This window comes from Apteryx rowi, unplaced genomic scaffold (assembly GCF_003343035.1).
Source record: "Apteryx rowi isolate R43461 unplaced genomic scaffold, aptRow1 scaffold_100, whole genome shotgun sequence".
NCBI classification, from domain to species: Eukaryota; Metazoa; Chordata; class Aves; order Apterygiformes; family Apterygidae; genus Apteryx; species Apteryx rowi.
Genome location: NW_020447198.1, coordinates 1,136,405 through 1,154,218, shown reverse-complemented (window position 1 = coordinate 1,154,218; position 17,814 = coordinate 1,136,405). Strand labels below are relative to the sequence as shown.

The following is a 17,814-nucleotide window of genomic DNA, read 5'->3' as shown; positions in this document are numbered from 1 at the left end:
GGGAGAAAAGCTGTTCGTACAGGTAACAACCATCTCCTTTAAAAGAATAAATACAAAAGGTGCCTTTTTTTTCTTAAGGTTTTTTTTTCTTACTCATGACAGTTTTTGTTAAAAATATTACATCTTGCTTTTGAGAAGGTAATATCCTCCTTGTGCAATATGGAAAAATAAACTTTACAGCACACGCAACAGATATCCCCGGCCGGCACAGAGCTGCTTTAAAACACTCGCTCCAYGGAGTCGTAAATGCGGGGGGCCGCTTCTGCCTTCCCTCTCCCCAGGCTCTTAAAACGCTGCATCGTATGAATGGTAAAAGACAAGAATACATAAAAACAGTAAAATGTTTATTTTCTTAGAAAAAAAGAGATTCAAAATGATTGTGATCACACTCCCATTCGTGCTCAGCAAAGCCAGTACTGCAAGCTTAGTCCTTGATTAAGATACCTATTAAATGAAAACTCTTTTCCTCTTAAAATACAAATCCCTGCTCCTGCATCACTTCCAGTATTTCAGYGATAACATGCTTTTAATGGATACTAGCTTCTCCGCTTCTTCCCAGCGGAGAAACGAGGCCTGCCATGGCAAAACATCCCATCTCCAAAGCTTGAAATCACCAGCATTAACAAGCACGCCGGCCCGTACGCGGCCTGACAGACAGCTTAGGGGTGTTTCCTAGACGCTTGGACGTTCACTTATGGAAGCCTGGTATGACACTACCTCATCCGATAGAAAACCGGCCCGAAGCCTCAATAAGATCAACACTGTCTTTCAGATTAACCTTAAGGATTTGCTGCATATCTGGACACGGAAAAAAGTGGAAAGTTGCGACAAGTTTTAACTAGCAGCAACAAAAACGGTCCCATACGAGTTCTTAGCAATATTCCTCGTCTGGTCATTAAGAAACACTGTAACTGAATGGAGCATATAATGTGGAAATGATCTTCTTGCGCTATGTAGTGCTGCTCGCTCTAGAAGACTTCCCAAAGGTCTCGGCGGGGTTGGAATCTATTTACACAGTAGTATTCCTGCTTCRCTGGGCAGAATTGGCACTATGTGACATCCTCCTCTTCTGAACAATAGTCACGACCCTTGAAAGAGAGGGAGAGAGAAAAGAGCCACGTTTGTAAAGGATTGACTGAAAACAGAAGTGACAAAAAGCAACGGAGGACTTCAAAACTACCTATTATTTCAGTTCCGTAAACTTAGGAGATTTAAGTTTAGAGCTGGGCAGAAGCCTGAAAACCAGGGAAAAGAGTCTGCACAACTCCTAAATCCATTTCTGGAAGATCTCCGTGAAACCCAAACAGGAACCTGTTCCAGTACTGTCAATCTCTCAGCATTTCCATCCACTCTGTCGACTCCCGGGGGTTCAACGAACTGTTTTCCAAACCCGTTTTACAAAAAGCTGTGCCCTGACGGATGCCACCTTACCGATCCACCACGAAACACAAGCTCTCAAGCAAAGGCCACCACGCATGTAACCCTAYGAGCTGCGCTGCCAGGCATCTGCGGGGATCTTTAGCTGCGCTCGACGGCCAAACGCTGCTGGTAAAAGGGCTTGCTCAGCAGGTTGGGAAAAAAGAAGCCTAAGCAGCCCTAAATTCRGTTCAGCACTGACCCAAAAAGAAACATTTCTAAGTAGAAGAGTTGATTCAGAAAAAAAGAGGAGCTGAAGGAAAGTAGAAACACTTTGCAGCAAAGCCCAAATCCATTGGGTTCCTTTAGGCCAAGGCCCAGGACGTACTCTTCAAACCAACAAACCACCAGCTTCATCAACGTCCGAGGCTCAGGGCGCCGCTGGGGATTATGTCACCTGGTCCCCAGCGYGCTGGTGAAGAGGGAGCCCACCGGCCATCCGCCCCTGCCGTGCTCTGCACGAGGGGCCACCAAAGCTTGAATAAACCCCAAACATTTAATCCCATCTTGCATTTTTTTTCCCCACCCCTTTTCTCCTGCCGTTTCTTGCCTTTTTGGTTCGATTCCCGACAGAGCAGCACGCTGCTCCGCAGAGGCACGGAGGGAAAGGCTCGCAAAAGCAACGCGCCGAACAAGTCTGCGCCGCCTCCCGCCCGCTCCGCGAAGGCGAACGAAGGGCAGCCAGCCGCCGCTGCCGCACGTCCGATCTCCGCCTGGGCCCTGCGGGAGAAGGGGCTGCTGGCGCTGGTGCCCAGGAGGTGGCTTCCTCACCCGGGCTCGGGGCGAGGACCGGGTCCGTGCAGTCATCGCCCGGTGCGGGAGGCTGCCCGGCGTTGGAGCCTTCTCCAGCCTTCTGCTTCCAATTCAGYGTGTGTAGGCAGCAGCAGCACGGTTGAAAGGGGGAGAGAGTGACAACGCTGGCTGAAATACCAGGAATACTTCCCACGCTTTCCTGAAGCGTGACATGCAGCTCTTCTACGCACCATCCCGGGAAGAAACCGGCAGAAGAGACCTCCAACCAACAACCCATGGACTTCCCAGGCGAAGGCAATGCCCCGTTTGAAAATTAAGAGCCGTCCTAGCACCACGCTGCAGCCTGAGACCGCAGTGTTTTGGCACCGGGGCGCTCGACGCTGCAGACCGCCTGCATTTCTCCCTCACATGCAGCCACCAGAGCAGCCTTCAACCGACTCACCAGCTGTTGGGAAGGCGGAGGAAGGGAGCAACAACGTAGGCTTTTGCAGCCGCTTCGCTTGCTGAAGTTTGCACGGCCGCTTCCTTCTCTCCCATCCTCAAAGCTGAATAAAACCCTTGCTAGAAGCTGGGCGCAGTATTGCACTGTTCGATACAGAAGGAAGACGCGTTCGTAACATGACGGCACCTATCCCGGGTTTTCTACATACACGACCCAGTTACACCAGAAAGACCAGAAAGCTCCCGGACTAGCCCACGCTTAATTCCAGCACAAACACCTACGCGAAGCGCCTGGGCTCAGCCCTGCATGGCTCGAGGCACGCCGGCCCGGGTCGCCGGGGGTGAAGACCTGCTCGCCTGGAAGCACGTGAGAAACGGCCCTGACGCCCTGGAGATGCTCACGAGCAGAAAGCGAAGCGGGGGCTTCCCCTGTCCGGGCAGCAGCACTTCGCTGAGTGAGCTCTTGATGAGAGCCAACGCCTGTACAGAACATTCAGTCTCCTAAAAAGAGCAGAATTGGGGGAAACTACGCTAAAAGGATGCTGGAAAACTTAACAGCGCTTGCATTCGATTGCGTCTCAGGCAGAAGGTTGGGTGAGCTTTCCAGCTCACCGCCTGCCGAGCAGAGATCTGCTTTGGTCCTGCTAAGCCCTGTGGCCCCAATCCAGAGAAATACCTTAAGCAAACGCCCGTTTTGGCCCCCCTGGTTGTTTCGAAGGACGTCTGATGGACGCTGGAGCAGCCGATACCCCGAGTGCTCACGCCTGCCATCAGCTGGAAGCCTGCTGAGCTTCAGATGGGAAATTAATGTGGTGGGACCAGGCAAAATGTCGCTCCAAGAGTCAAGCTCAGCAGCTTGCAAAGCAGCTAAGGCCTTCTGAAGGAAATGGAAATAAAATATGGACCACGCAAACGGCCAGGCAGAAGATGAGCTCTGCTACGTAGACAGTATCCGGTAGTATTTAAATGCAAACATAGGTGACGGCGTGTTTCTTGAGGGAGAACATGTGCAAGCAGATGCATAACTGACAGAAAGAAAAAGGCACTGGCGAAGGTAACGGACCCTCCAAAAGGCAGCCGGATTTTGGTGGGAAAGGTCGGACGTGGCTGGTGAAAGCACGTCCCGGCTCTCGCTGCCGCCTGCCGGGGAGCGGGCGCCCGCTTGCGGGACGGCACGCGGCCGCAGCGACGCGGGCAAAGCCCAGCGCAGTGAAACGCTCGAGTCCTTCCGCAGCTCCTCTTCCTCCCGCAGGGCCCTGAACGCCGCCGAGCGACCGCAATACAAGGCCCGTTAATACGACGTGCCGTTAAACGGAGACGAGTTCCAATGACTCGCGGTGTCAGTTAGCTGGGTTAAGGATCAGAAGAGCAGGAACATATACATACAAGTCGAGCTAATTCCTAGGAAATCCTTTCTTCCTCCCTTGCCGTTCCAAAATCCGGACTTCTAATTTTTGTAGCGGACCACGAAAATGCCTTAACGCAAGCGTGCGAGTCCAAGGCAACGAGAAGAGGCCTGCAGTGCCTCTCCCGCAGCTCACACCAAAGAGCAGAGGAGAGCGAGCAGCTAATTCCCCCGCAGCCCGACAGCGCTGGGATCCTGACACCTCCACCAGGATATCCTACGTGGTTGATGATATCCTTTTACACTAAAAAAAACAAAAAAAACCCACCCAAAACAACCCAAACCGCCCAACCACCAAAGTGACCTCCAGTCGCGCAAAGCAACGTGCTGAAGCAGAAGGAGGGACATCATTTGAAGTGTGTGTGCACTGCAATTATTACTATTTTTAAGGCAGTGTAGCTACGGAGGGAACAGCTTCTGATGACACGACCACTGATGAATTCCACCAATATAGGTTATCTGGATTGTGTTTTTGCATTTTACAGCTCACAGTTTTTAACACTGCTTTTGTTTCACGCTTTCACGGAAGCGCTGGTGAGCCTGGCATCCCGGCATCGTGCAACATGCACAACCGACCCAGCAGACAGTCCTGGACAGGACCCAGCCCGCAACAGCTCTCAGGCCTTCCACCGGCTTCTTAATTCCTTCTTCTCTTCTCTCATAACGCTTTGCACATCCAGCCTTCGCATCAAGCAGAACCCGAACCCAACGCGGACCTAACTCGCTCCCCTTTAAAGAAACGCTCTAGATCGTTTCATTAAGGCTTCTTTGATCTCCGGGATTCGTAAATACTTCATATTTTCAATTGCTAAAACATCAGCTCCTTCTCTTCTGATTTCACGCCTTGATGGCAGAAACTGTATTTCAGCCAGCCTTCCTGCCCATTTAACCATTTTGCCGTGAGTCCAAAACACACATCGGACCTTCTCTCCAGCGCGTAGCGTGCACGTTCGAACGGCTGCTGGTCATTCGTATGAGCTGCCCTAACAGCCATCGGGCTTTCGGGGCAAGTTCAGGGGGTATTTTCTTCCTGACCGCAGAATTTCCGCCGACGCAGCTCACGGGCTCGGTGACCGGCAGCCCGTCTCCAGCCCAAGGCCGGTGCTGCTGGGGCCRCGGTGACCAAACGACCGTCACGCCACCTCCCGGGTCCTGCTCGAACCTCCCACTGCGGTGGGTATTTCGGCTGTAACCGGCGAGCCGCGCAGTGATTTAATGCTTTTAATTTTTCTGTCGCCATCCTCCCCTTCCCCGGAGAACAGGCTGAAAATGCTATTTAAGGATCAAATAAGAATCTTCCTATCTTCCCATCTTTCCGGCACTTCTGGCAGATACCTACAAAACCAATGCATTTCTGGCAAAAATTAATTAAAAACAAAACTTCTCTTAGTAGGAGTTTTTCCTCGGGCGCAGAAAGCAAATCCCATGCTCAGCTGTGCGCTAACCCCTGCCAAGCTCCTCGACTGCCGGCAGCTCGAAACGCGCGGCAGCTGCCTTCCTCCCTTCGACGGGCAAAACTGTACAATTCATCTTATTCGGCCGCCTCTGCAAAAAGGAGCACGGGAGCACCGGCAAGCGCCCGCGAGCGCGATCCCGGCCCACGGCGGGGAATGCACAGTATCGCCGCAGGAAAAGCATCTAAATGTTCACAGGGTCAACGCATTAATTCAAAGGGGAATTAGCTCTATAGCAGAATAAAAATAAAAATATAAAAAAATACAGGCAGAAATTCTGCTTTTACATCCACATATAGGAATGCCACAGGTTAAGCTAAACCTTGCTCCGGTCAATTGCTCACATGGAAACACTCTTCCCGAGACTCTACAAAGTCCTCGGCCCTTTTTATTCTTTTTCCCCTCATAATTAAAAATTCAGCTCCAGACATGAAAACAGCTCCCTGAATAATCTAATCCCCACACACTGTCTGAGTGAATTGAAATATTTGTTATTCCTCTCTAATTTTATGCTACTCTAAAAAAAAATACATTTGACAAAAGCAAAACAAATTTGCAAAACAAATTATCCAGCGTAACACGCCAGCGATGTGGGCAAAAACGGCAGAAATTCACAGCTGTCCAAGTCAAAATTCCCCTCCTTCTCTGCAACCCCAAATCACCRTTCGGGAGTAGGAATTACTTTATTCCAGCTGGAGAATCAAATGTTTAACATCAAATACCAGGTAAGGTGCCCAGCTCCAAAATGCGAAACCTAAAGAACCACTGATGAGYGGACACCAGCTGAGGGTATGACCAAGAGCAGAGAGGTCTCTCCCGGCTTCTCCTCGGGGCTGGCAAGGTGATCCAAGCAGCCCATTTAACCTCTGACCGTCTCCGTTTCCCACCTGTGTCGTGATACAAAAGTTCTCCACCATCTCACAAGGAATTACCCTCAATTAGAAGATTTGTGGAAAGCACTAAGATCCATAAATGAAAGCTGCCGTCAAGATCCCGAGCTAGGCAAAGCCTCATTCACCCCCCTTCTTCGGAAAATGTGGAGCTCAGCTCTTGAGGGGGGGTTGCCCAYGCGCCTGGGCACAGGTCTGCACGGCCTCCGGGGAGGGCAGCTACCCCGAGGAGCTCCAGCGGGAGACGAGCAGAGCGCGGCCCTGCGAGCGGCAGCGCAGGGGTCTGGCAGCCCCCTCGGGGTGCCCGCGGGCAGGTCTGCCTGCCTGCCTGCGCACGCGCGCGGGTGCCGGACTCCTACCTTTTCAATTTTTTCGTCGAGCATCCTGAAGAATTCCTGTTGGCTTTCGGAGATGTGCATGCTGCAAAGCAAAGGGAGAGCGTCAGCACCCGTAGGAAGCTTCTCTCCTTTTAAAACACCCGTGCGCGGTCCAGAATAGGCCAGGATCCAGTTTTAAGGTTTTACCACTGCGAAAAATAACTCGCTTTTCTGTCATTGTAGAAAAAAAGCGTAAGAAACCCAACCAGAGGACAGTACGGCCCCCACGGTCCATAAGGTGAGTCATTATGATCAAAACCCCTGGCTCTGCACGTTGCAGGATCCAGGCTAAGCCAGCGCTTCCCATCAACAAATTTGGTCTCTGAGCCATATCCCACAGCTGTCACACGGGTTTTTTAAGCGATCTGAAGGTCCCCCTTTTTCAGGCAGACTCCAGGTGCTAGGAAAGAGCCCGCTGCCCCAGCGGACCTCGCTACGCTGAGACGGCACGTTTTTCCGAGACTGCTGACTTCCCCACCATGAAGTTAGATGCCTCCAAGGCGAGATTAAAGCCTAAATTACAGCCTCTCTCTCACTACACTTTATAAGGTGGAGAGAGCAACTCTCACTCACGTCAACCATAATTTGTAAGGGAACTAAACAAAGGGGAAAAAAACCCACCGCGTTGCACTGCTCTATGGATGAAAAGCGTACACACTCCAGGAGAGCCTGAGCTGCACTGGAGATCCAAAAGTGACACCCTTACGGGCCACGAGAAAAATTTAGCTGGGCAATAAAATTGCCCGGCAATTTGCAGGTGCAACGCACACGCACACAAAATGCGGACACAGTCTCTGTTTTGAGGAACTGTGCAAAACTGTAACACCCTTAGCGACTTAATGAGCAGCTGGAAGAGAGCGCAAATGGACCACTGGACCTACACGCAGTCCTTGGGTGTCCTCCAGAAGAAAACGTTTCTCCCAAATGGAAATACGGAAATTACTGCTTTTCTTGAAGGAAGTGCAGCAGCATGCGAATGCATTTTTAGACGTCTCGTGGCAGACTGATTAAAGACAAGGGCGTATGGATGAAGTCTCATTAAGGCAAGGTGGTAGCAACACGTCGTTCAGGGTGAAGAGGAAGCAACCAAGCCCTTGGCCTCTGTCAAAGACCCCCGTGGATTTACTGCTGGTCCCGTACGTACAGTGTTTATGTAAAAATCTACATGCTCCTCGATATAGCAGGAATCTTCCCAACCTTACTGTTCTAGGTAACATTTTAAAACTCCCTCCACTGTACTTGAATTTAATAGTATTTGCAAAACGGTCTAAGTTTTGTTTTAAAATAACACCCATTCAACAAGGAAAACAGTCCTATAAAAGGCATTTAATTATTTATCTATTTATTTTTACTCTTCAAGCAAAGTAGGCCTTTCCCAGGCAATGCCTCAAATCCCTCTCCATTAGGGTCAGATTTGTTACGGTTTTGAGACTATAAACCTTAAAAGAAAAAAAAATAAATTGCACATGATGATAACCAATATTTGTCGACTTAGTGATGAGGAACTCAAACCCACGTATCAAGCGAAATTCAGTGGTGCGGAAGAATAGCAGCTTGGGTAAACAGTGGAGCGCCCCATATAACGAAGACAGCAATGACCATTTCCGAAACAATTTAATCATTTTACATGGAAGAAGTTTACCCTCCCTGGGCCCACAGAGTCATCGTGCAGTATAGCTGCTAACCTAAGCCCAGGAGGGAGCAAAAACTTCCCAGGGAACTTAACCGGTAACTATTTGGGAACATGAGTGCACATAAAATTTTGTTAATAATTGAAAAAAAAACGGAACTTACTTTGCTCTGGGTTGATGTACTAATCCTGGGATCTCTTTATTAGATTTAAGTCTTACGTTTGAACTGGCACTTTTTTCCTGAAACACACAAAAACACAAGACGGAAATCATCAGCGTTTATTGAGCACACAAAGCACAGCTGGCGTTTGTCATGGGAACATCACGCTCTGCCGGACTCGGTCACGTCTGCCTGGACCGCCCAGCGAAGAAAAGCAAAATTAAAGGAAAAAAAGTGATGAAATGACCCAGGGAAACGTGCAGCCAGCAGCTCGGGTGGACAGACGTTAAATGGGACGAGCAGGGGCTTGGTGATCACCAGGGCACCGCAAAGCCCCCAGCCACCAGCCCAAATGTGGCAGGTAGCCATCGACCTCTTGTTTTCAGGGAAAAAAACTATCTCCTGCCTGCAAAAAAGTGGGAAAGCACGTGGCCGCTTGCAAGTCTTCCCGGAGCAGCGGGAAGCTGCCAGTACGGATGGGCCCGCGTTGAGCCGACCTCTCCGGCCCGCCACCGAAACCGGTCACCGGTGACTCCTCGGGCGCACCACGCCGGCGACGATTCGAGCCAGGCAAAACGAGAAACGAGCCCTTCCGCCGGTAATTCTGGCGGCTTTGTTCCGCCTTATTTACTCGCTGAATGAATAAATCACGCCAAGTGATTTTTAAGAGGGCTACTGAATCGCTGGCTCAAAAAGTAGGCCGTCTAGCAGCTAACACTTTAATGAATAACTCTACAAGGACTGTAAACATCGAGCGCCGCAGCATATTTAACGCTGTTCAACGCATAGTTGCTAATCCTCCCAAAGAGAAAACAGCGCCGGGCCTGAAAATCACCCTAAGAGAGAAGCAAGCCTTGCTTTCCAAGCCTTAGCAAACTCCCTCTCTATACAAATACAGATATACGTGCAGATGCCGGGATCAGCACCAACCCTGCCCTGAAGAAACTTCTCCCGCTTAGGGACGACCAGGAAGCCACGAGAAGAAAACACACTTAGGCACTGCCTTCTTTCTGCGGGTCCCATAAAAACATTCGGAAGATTAGCTAACTCGCTCAGGAGGACGGGAATAAATTTCCCGTTAACCCAACGCCACGACCCCCCAGACTATTCCCTGCCACCTATGGCTTCTAATAACGGAGACGCATCTACCGCCTGCTGCTTGCGGCTGGAAATTAATATGCAAAGGTTTGTTTGCTTTTAATCTAGCTCTGCTTCGCAGGCTGGCAGAAAGGTAAGAGAGTAAATAACGCCTCTCACCACAGATTTAAAAATAAACCACTCGGGACGCTGTAATTGGATATCCGCGGCAGCCAGTCTCCAGCAAAAAGGGTAATAGCGGACGCTTTATTCCCCGTCATTTTGCAACTAATCACTATCAAAGTAAAGCTGTCAGCAAACCAAGGTGATTCCAGTTGATAGATTTGTTAATTATTGCTAATTCCCCCCGAAAAGGACGTGCCGCACCAGAATTGCAGGGCGTTAGCAGATGGCAGCGACTCTGCTGCCAGATGCCGTTAGCACGGCAACAGCCACCGCTGCCACCAGCATGAACTACGTGCCAGCATTTCCCCGGACGTCTCCCCTCTTACGCCTTCCCCCTCCCCCCTCCTGGAGACATGTGCGCCTAATTTTAAGTATTTTCTTTTCCTCATAAAAAGCCCCTTTTTAAGAACCTTTGATAATTATAGGGATTGTCGATTTTTGAGAGACGCTTCCAAACGATGAGACCGTGTATTATTTTGTGTGTGCGGTATTTTTAACTGATGAGATGGGCACAAAAGAAATCAATTAAAGATGGTAGTAACAATTACTTCCACTACCTAATCTACTGACCAGTTTTCATCAACTTATGGTCACCTTTTGGTCTTTCATTGCTTTTCTCAAATGCTACAATAATCAAACAAATATAGGACCAAATAGGAAAAAAAAAAAAAAAACACGTAAAACAGTAAATCTTAGCATAAGCAAAGCAGGTTTCTTTGATTTTTTTTTTTTAATTTAATTTGGAAAAGGCTGAAAATATCCAACTTGCAGCTGTACCCTGCGCCACCAATGTCTGGAGGTGGCACATTCTCAAGAATTAGTTCTGTTTTTAAGATGCCTTCGCCTCTATAGATTCTCTATTAAAATACATTCAAGTTCACAGAAATATCGCAGGTCTCACCAGACAGTGATTACCTTTTACTTAATATCGGTAGTTTACAGCTCTTCAAATATTTGTAAGTACCACACATCATTCATAACAGGGTAGCACTTTTCCTCAAAGGAGTTTGCAGCACCTTTCGAGCTGTTTTCCAGAACTATGTAATTCATCGTTAAAAGCATTTGGGGGAAAGCGAAGAGCTGKGTCTCGAGCCCGTGCGGCGAGGGGGCCGGGCACGGTGAGGAGCACGTCCGTCAGACCAGCACGCCTAACGGATGCACCCATCACAGCTCACGTGCCAAGAGGGAGCAAGCCCTAGGTGCTAACGGTGGGTGAGGAGACACCCAACAAAGACGTTCTCATCGCAGTCACAGAAAGGACCTTCAAAAAAAATTTAAAAAGCCTTTATTAAAAGCAATCCCCTTAGGGATACAAATACCCACGGCGATGCTGAACTTTCTATTACCGGCCAAGAACAAGCAACGGTGGACTCGCGTGGGAAACCACCCAACAGCGGCTCGTGCGTCCCATCTGCCTGAATTATAAAGAACACCCTAAGCCAAGGAAGAACAAACCCCCAAATGCCTTTTATCAAGAGCGAGAAAATGAAACAGAAGCAAGTGCTAGCAGAAAGGACTGTTCTTGACACGATTATAAATCACGCGCTGTTATTAGCTGATCTGAACGGAGCTKGAGGGCAGGTTTCGAAATAAATCTTAGTGTTCAATGGACCGTTTTAGCACACGCTCTTCCYGTTTCAGGCCAAACTTTCCTCAATTGAGAAGGAAGGACTTGCCCATGACGCCTTACTCCTATAAAGTATCTTCCAAGTGTCTCAAAGGAGCTTCTTAATAAATCRGACATTTATGCGTAGGTCTGGGTGTTTTCTCCCCCAGTAACAGGCTGGGGGAGGCCGATGCCTGAGGACTTCAGGTCAAATCCTGGCCGCTCAGGCATGCAACGAGGAGGGGGAAGACAGGCGTGCAGCTGTGCGTTTATTTTGGAAAAATCCGATTCTGCTAAGCCAGCCAGCATCGTGCCGTGAGTCTGCACAGAAGCTGCAAGTGCAATCTCCATTTGGAAGGGGGAAATCCTGTGCCTTCATCAATGGTCCACGGTTTTCTCAAATTTCTTCTGCAGCGTAGGCCTCATCCTGGAAAAAGACAGTTTTCCAGCCCAGTTACTACTGGGAAACTTCCCTGCAGCAAAATAAACATGAGTGACTCGGAGACACTTCGCCAGAGCTGGACCATGCCCGAAGGCAGCTCCACGCGCTTCGATGGTGGCAGCCCAAGCCGGCAACGTGGAAATGCTGGGAAGCAAAAACGCAAAGACTAAAGTGATGCTGCAGAAGGTGTATYGATTTGGCTGGACCACCCTGAACACCGGCCAAAACCAGAGATGTTACCCTCCGTCCTCAATGGGCTTTTAATTCTGTAGGTGTTTACACGGGCCAACATCTAATGAAGTTTCCCACTCCCAATGAAGCAAGGTGCTAGCATATAGGTGCACACRTGCAACCACCCTCCCGCAGCTGCGCAGAAGAACATATATGAAAGACAACGCTCCAAAAAACTTCAGGACTAACTTACTACAATTTTCGTTTTTTTTATTTCCAGAAGTTTAAAAGGGACACATGGGAAGTCTCGGGCCTGCTGTCAAAGCACTGGGAGCAATGGCTGAAGTCAGAAGGAATTCAAGTGGAAGCTCAAGTATTTCCCTGCACAAACATCGCACCTCAAGTCATGGTCATAAAAAAGACTCTCCGAACACATACTGCAAACTTAGAGAGGGGTTTGAGCGGAGCCTTCCTACACTCTCCAATACAGCAAGCAACCACCCGACTCTCAGAGCTTGGTGCTGGCTGGAGTCAGGGTAACAAACTTGTTTTATCTGCAGGTTCGGCACCATTTCAAATATTGCCCTGCTGCCTTCCCTCTACTGATCTTCCTCTTCAAGGACGTCTGATCCGAAGTGATTCGGTTTCAGATTGCCACCTTTTTTTTTTTCTTGGATCAGCTGTTTGCGCATTTGGCTGAAAGCAAGATGAACCAGGACGGTAACGAATGTGTTGTCGTTCTTTTTAAGTGCTTTCAAGAAGTTAAAATCGGGGTGTGACTGTAAGAACACCCCATGTTCTCACTATGCTTAACTGAGGCGGCAGGATCTCAACAAACATGAATTTGAAGAAAATGGAAAAGGTAGGAAAAGGCTCTCTCTCACGGAATATCTAAATATAGTTCACTCTCAGCAAAGCTATCGGCACGCGAGCTTTGATGGGGAACATCACTAAAGAGCAAGGAAAAAAATAAAAAGAGGGTAAATTCCCACTCCTAAAGGTTTTCCAAAGGACGTTAATACTTGCATCTAATAGGAGTCTTTTTAAACTTCCCAGTCAGCTTTTCAACTCCTTCTTCCTCCCGCTGAGTATTAGAAAGTCTGGACTATTGGGCTATGGTATTTCCAATTATTTTTTCTTTAAGTTTTCCCAGTATTTGGTTACTAGACAGAACCGAGATGCAGACCTGTGAACAGCTGGCACGAAGACGGTAAATGAAGCCAAGTAAACAGAAGAAATCACAAATAAGGAATGGAAATGGAAAAAAGAGGAGGCAGACCGGAAGCCTCTAGGGAAACCCTACTTGCCCCTTGCTGGTCTACTCCCTTTCACAGCTCCGTAGTTTCATCACCCCTCCGCAGGGGTTACAGCCTTAAATCCTCTACTTTAGATATAGCTTGTGACACAAAACTCCAGAAAAGTAAATGCATTTATTTCCATCTCGGAGTTCTTTCCTGCAAAGCGATTCCCAAACTTAAAACTTCCAAGTGTCCCCTGCAGAAAACGACGTTAAAAACGCCTCCGTTCCATAATACTGGGTTTATGCTGCTTTAACAATCAGGGTTTTCTGGCTCCTTGAGCTTGCACGGTACTTAAAAGAGCAGCCAGGATAAGAAAATGAACATTGTGACAAAGATAAAGCCAAAACAACTGTATCCACAAGACTGGACACAGTACACGAAATTTCATTCCAGACGTGAAATCACCTTGCAGGAAGCAGAGCAAGGGAGATGTCTAAAGGTGATGTGGGATCCCTTTAAGGCATGGAGCATTAGGGCTAAAATTAAAAAATATCCAGAAATGCTCAAGAGAAAATGCTGTGAGCAGAGAGGAGAACCGCTCTCTAACTCTTAGTTATATAATACACCTTTAATGGCTTTTGTGCATCAGAGTGGTGGAAAGTTTTATCTAGCAAATGAAAAAACGTGGATAAAATTTTTGTCCATCTGAACAATGGAGAAAAATTAAAACCTTCATGATGGAAAACTTATATGATTAGACTGGCCCTCAAGGAAACTTTTTAGGTTAGGTTCAGCCCAGGTTTAGGTTGCACTTAGCAATGAAAAGCACACCACTTGCTCTTTTGCAGGTATATCAGTCTTCTGGATCCTACAACCCCCCGGGTAACAAGACTTGGCTCAGAATTATCTTACTGCTTATTTAGCCTGCATCGTTAATATATCTCTCTCAACAAGCTTTTATAGAAATATATTTATTTACAATAAATGACATATTACTCATGCCAATTTTTCACGCATGTCTCCTGAAGGCAGTTCTCCTCTAAGAGTAATAACGTGGAAAGAGCTGGCATTTAATACAAAAGAACGGTATTGCAAGAAGTCTGTAAACATTTATATCGAGGCATAAATGGCGCAGTCTTAAAAGTAACTTGGTGTATTATGCAGCCCATCCGTAATAGGGCATGCATCCATTAGTTTTTGCTCCAAGAAAACAGTCTGCAAAGCAGTTTTGCATTACATGTAAGTTGGGCTCGTTGAGAAGATGGTGACCATCAAGCAGCCATTCTGAGGAGGCATTAAAAATAACACGTAGTCCCCTCCATCTGCCAAACAACAGTACAGTGATGGTGCCTCCTCTCTTAGGGTCTGCAGTTTTGCTGGTCATCAGCTTTTAATCGCAAAGGGAAGGTTGGAGTACCCTAGGTTTATCACACATCTCTTACTACCTCCATGTAGCTCCACAATGTGCATCAAGGTCCTTTCAGAAATTAGGAATATGAAAGTGTCCCATTAACCCAGTCTCACAGGGAACTTTGTGGCATCACAATACATGTAAGATACTTTTCCCTCTTGTTCAAAACCTGAGATTTATGAAGGACAGTAGCATTTCCCATCAATACAAATATGTTTGTGATGGGAAGGGTTTGGTCACTCACTGCCTACAGGGGTGACTCTAGCGTGGAAAGCAATGGCATAAACGCAGAAACGATCTCCATGTGTGCCCACTAACACACACGCATTCCCACAACTGACAACAATTATTCCCACAATGTGCTTCCAATTCCCACAGATTCCCATCATGGGAACCACCTCTGAACATGTGGAAGAGCGTATGCTGCACGCCGAGGGCTCATGCAGCATGGACATTGCTGGCTAACCACATTTTCCACTCGTGGAGCTCTGTAGCTGACGAAGGGAAAAAGAAACACATTAATGCATGTTCCAAAACAGCAACAATTCCCTACAATAAGCACGCATTCTCCCAGCACTGTCCATGGCTAAAATTTTTAAATTTCTTGTAGACAGCAATTAAGTAAACATCATCACAGAAGCATATTTTCAATGTCTGCATTTTGCTTCTCTCAACTTCTGTTTTGTTCTTATTAATTCTCCAATTTGCACAAGGCATAAGATTTAGGACCCAAGAGAGACGGAAGTTGTAGTTCTTGCTAGGTAGCAAATTTCACCAAGTGTGGCTAAAATGCTGCTTTTAAAGGATATAACAGCTTAGTTATTATTAAGGATGACATAGGTACTATGACACATGAGAAATATTATGGCTGCAGGAGGAACCTTAACTCTGATTCATTTATTTTGTACAATCTTTTGTTTTGTTTAGATTTGAAAAAAAATCATTATTTCACAAAGAATACAGTAGCCTGCTTGTTTACTAAGTATCCAGTCCATCCATAAGCATGGATTTTGTCTAGACTATCCCAAACAAATTAATTTGACATTAATACTGAGAATAGAGATGGTATATACCAGAACAAAAGACAATCACAAAGGCTTTTAAGACTTTAAGCCATGTAAAAACCCAACCTCCATTCCTGATTTAAGTGTTTATCTCCCATAGGTTTCACTGCAAAAATCAGTGCGTCTCCCCAGCAGAAATGTGAACCAGCAAAGCAAACATGTTCCATCACGGATGAATAAAAATAGCTTTGGCTGCTAGAGGTGCTGCAGATCAGGGGAAGATATCCAGACCAAACACCGAGTCAAGAACTACCTTAAAATCCATCAAAACACAGAACTGGAAGTACTGACGTCCAATGTATATTTAAGAAACACTGCATTACCATGTGCCTGATCCACCGTTTCAAAGGACAACAAAGTAAAGCGCCAGCAATGCCACAGCATCCACAATACTAGTGTTCCCTGATTCCACCTTGTATATTGTCCACTCTGGTTTTAGCGTGTCTATCATCTCACCTTCTTCTGCATCTCCTCTTCCCAAAGCCACCCTCTCCCAGGTGGAAGGGGGCAGAGGAAGGATTGGAAATGAGCCCTGTCCTCCTCCACTGGAAAGGGGTGCACCTCCTTTTCTGGAGGAAAATCTCAGAGGTCGGCCACCGGGCATCAGTACGAGACGGGCTGCGCTCGGGCACGACGTCTGCTCCCTTGGGAGGGAGCAATAGAGGCCACGCGAGAGGAGGTCTATGTATGCTGGGCAAGACGGGACTGGCTGGGGATGGAGAGGTTAGTGGGAACACAAGTAGGGATATGCTCCGTGGCCCCTTGATCAAAATATGAAACAGCCCTGCGAGACTCTATGAGGTCAGTCTCTTGAAAGCTTCAGATAGTAGCAACGATCACCAAAGGAAGGTATTTCAAAATATCATCTAATTACACCATCTGAGGGCATGTATCCAAAGCACAGATTTCTGCCCAACCTGTTCTCCAAACCTCCAATTCTACAGTTTTCTCCATAGCCTGTCTTTAATTTTTTACTTCCCTAAAAGTTCAAACGTTCTTTCTACCGCCCAGCTTAAATCTTTGCCTGATGTCTTCTTGCATCTCTCTCCGTGGTCATGGAAAAAACCTGCCATGCCTTTTAAAGAAACCTTTTATATATTGGGTGACTTATGTTTCCCTCTGTCTTTTTAGGCTAAACAAATCAATTCCTTCCATCTTTCATTACAGCTTGCATTTGCTAAACCTTCTATTCTTGTCACTCCCCTCTGGGCCCTTTCCAGTCTGCCTACATCTTTCTTAAAGAGTATGCTTCCAGTTTTGGTCACAAGATTTAAAACCTTATTGAAATCAAAGCACCACATGCATTACCACATTTGATAGCAATAGAAGCTCCCGTTTAAATGTGGTATCTCAAACCAGTGAGGTTAACCTATGATATTGAAATAAAGACTGCATTCCTCCGCCAGCGACAGTTCTCTTGGAAACCTGCAAGCAAATGGATGCTACCAACCATTTTCGCTTTTGAGGTTTCCCTAAAAGCAAAAGACTTTTCGCTTTGAAAGGCAGGTTGGGTCACATATACTCAGCCGAGAGAGCCCAGCTCCTTCCAACAGAGAGTCTGTTCTGGAGTTTTCAAATTTCTTTGACTTAGGCAAGTCTTCGCAGAATGTACTCATTTTGTTACTATAAATCATGGTTTGCAGTTGAAATACCATTAAGTTTTATTAGCAGATCTACAAGGGACATCTATGTGCTGTACATTCATACTTCAAAAAAATGAGGTAAATAAATGCAGAAGGAGAAATAAGCTGCGCTCAAGCTCTCTACTGGATACATAAAATTTGTGGTACAAGATCCCTCTCCAGCCGAAGAAGTGTTAGGTGTGATCTATCTTCCTGCCTCAACCCTGGGATTGCTTAATAAAAAAATTATATAACGCTATCAGAATTACCACAAGGTCGAATATCTGCACGTCCCATGACTCACAGTCCAACAGCTCTTCCTAAAATTAGAGAGAACATGCAACAACCAAAATCTGCACTCCTGAATCACTTTTGATTTTGTTATTTCTAATCAAAATCCATCTTTGAGTGAGTAATGGTTTGTTTTCAGCCATTTGCAGATGCTGAGTTTTAACACACACTTGATC

At 47.1% G+C, this 17,814-nt stretch overlaps 1 protein-coding gene across 1 annotated transcript in view; it reads right to left on the bottom strand.

Annotated features, from left to right (window-relative positions):
- Positions 1-323: 323 nt before the first annotated feature.
- CUNH1orf21 (chromosome unknown C1orf21 homolog) overlaps positions 324-17,814 on the bottom strand; it is a 53,092-nt gene continuing 35,601 nt past the window's right edge. The window contains exons 3-5 of the mRNA XM_026062818.1: positions 8,531-8,607; positions 6,719-6,779; positions 324-1,088 (exon numbers count right to left, since the gene is read on the bottom strand). Of these exons, the coding sequence (XP_025918603.1) occupies positions 1,050-1,088; positions 6,719-6,779; positions 8,531-8,607 (177 nt within the window). The 3' untranslated portion in view covers positions 324-1,049. The remainder of the gene's footprint in view (positions 1,089-6,718; positions 6,780-8,530; positions 8,608-17,814) is intronic.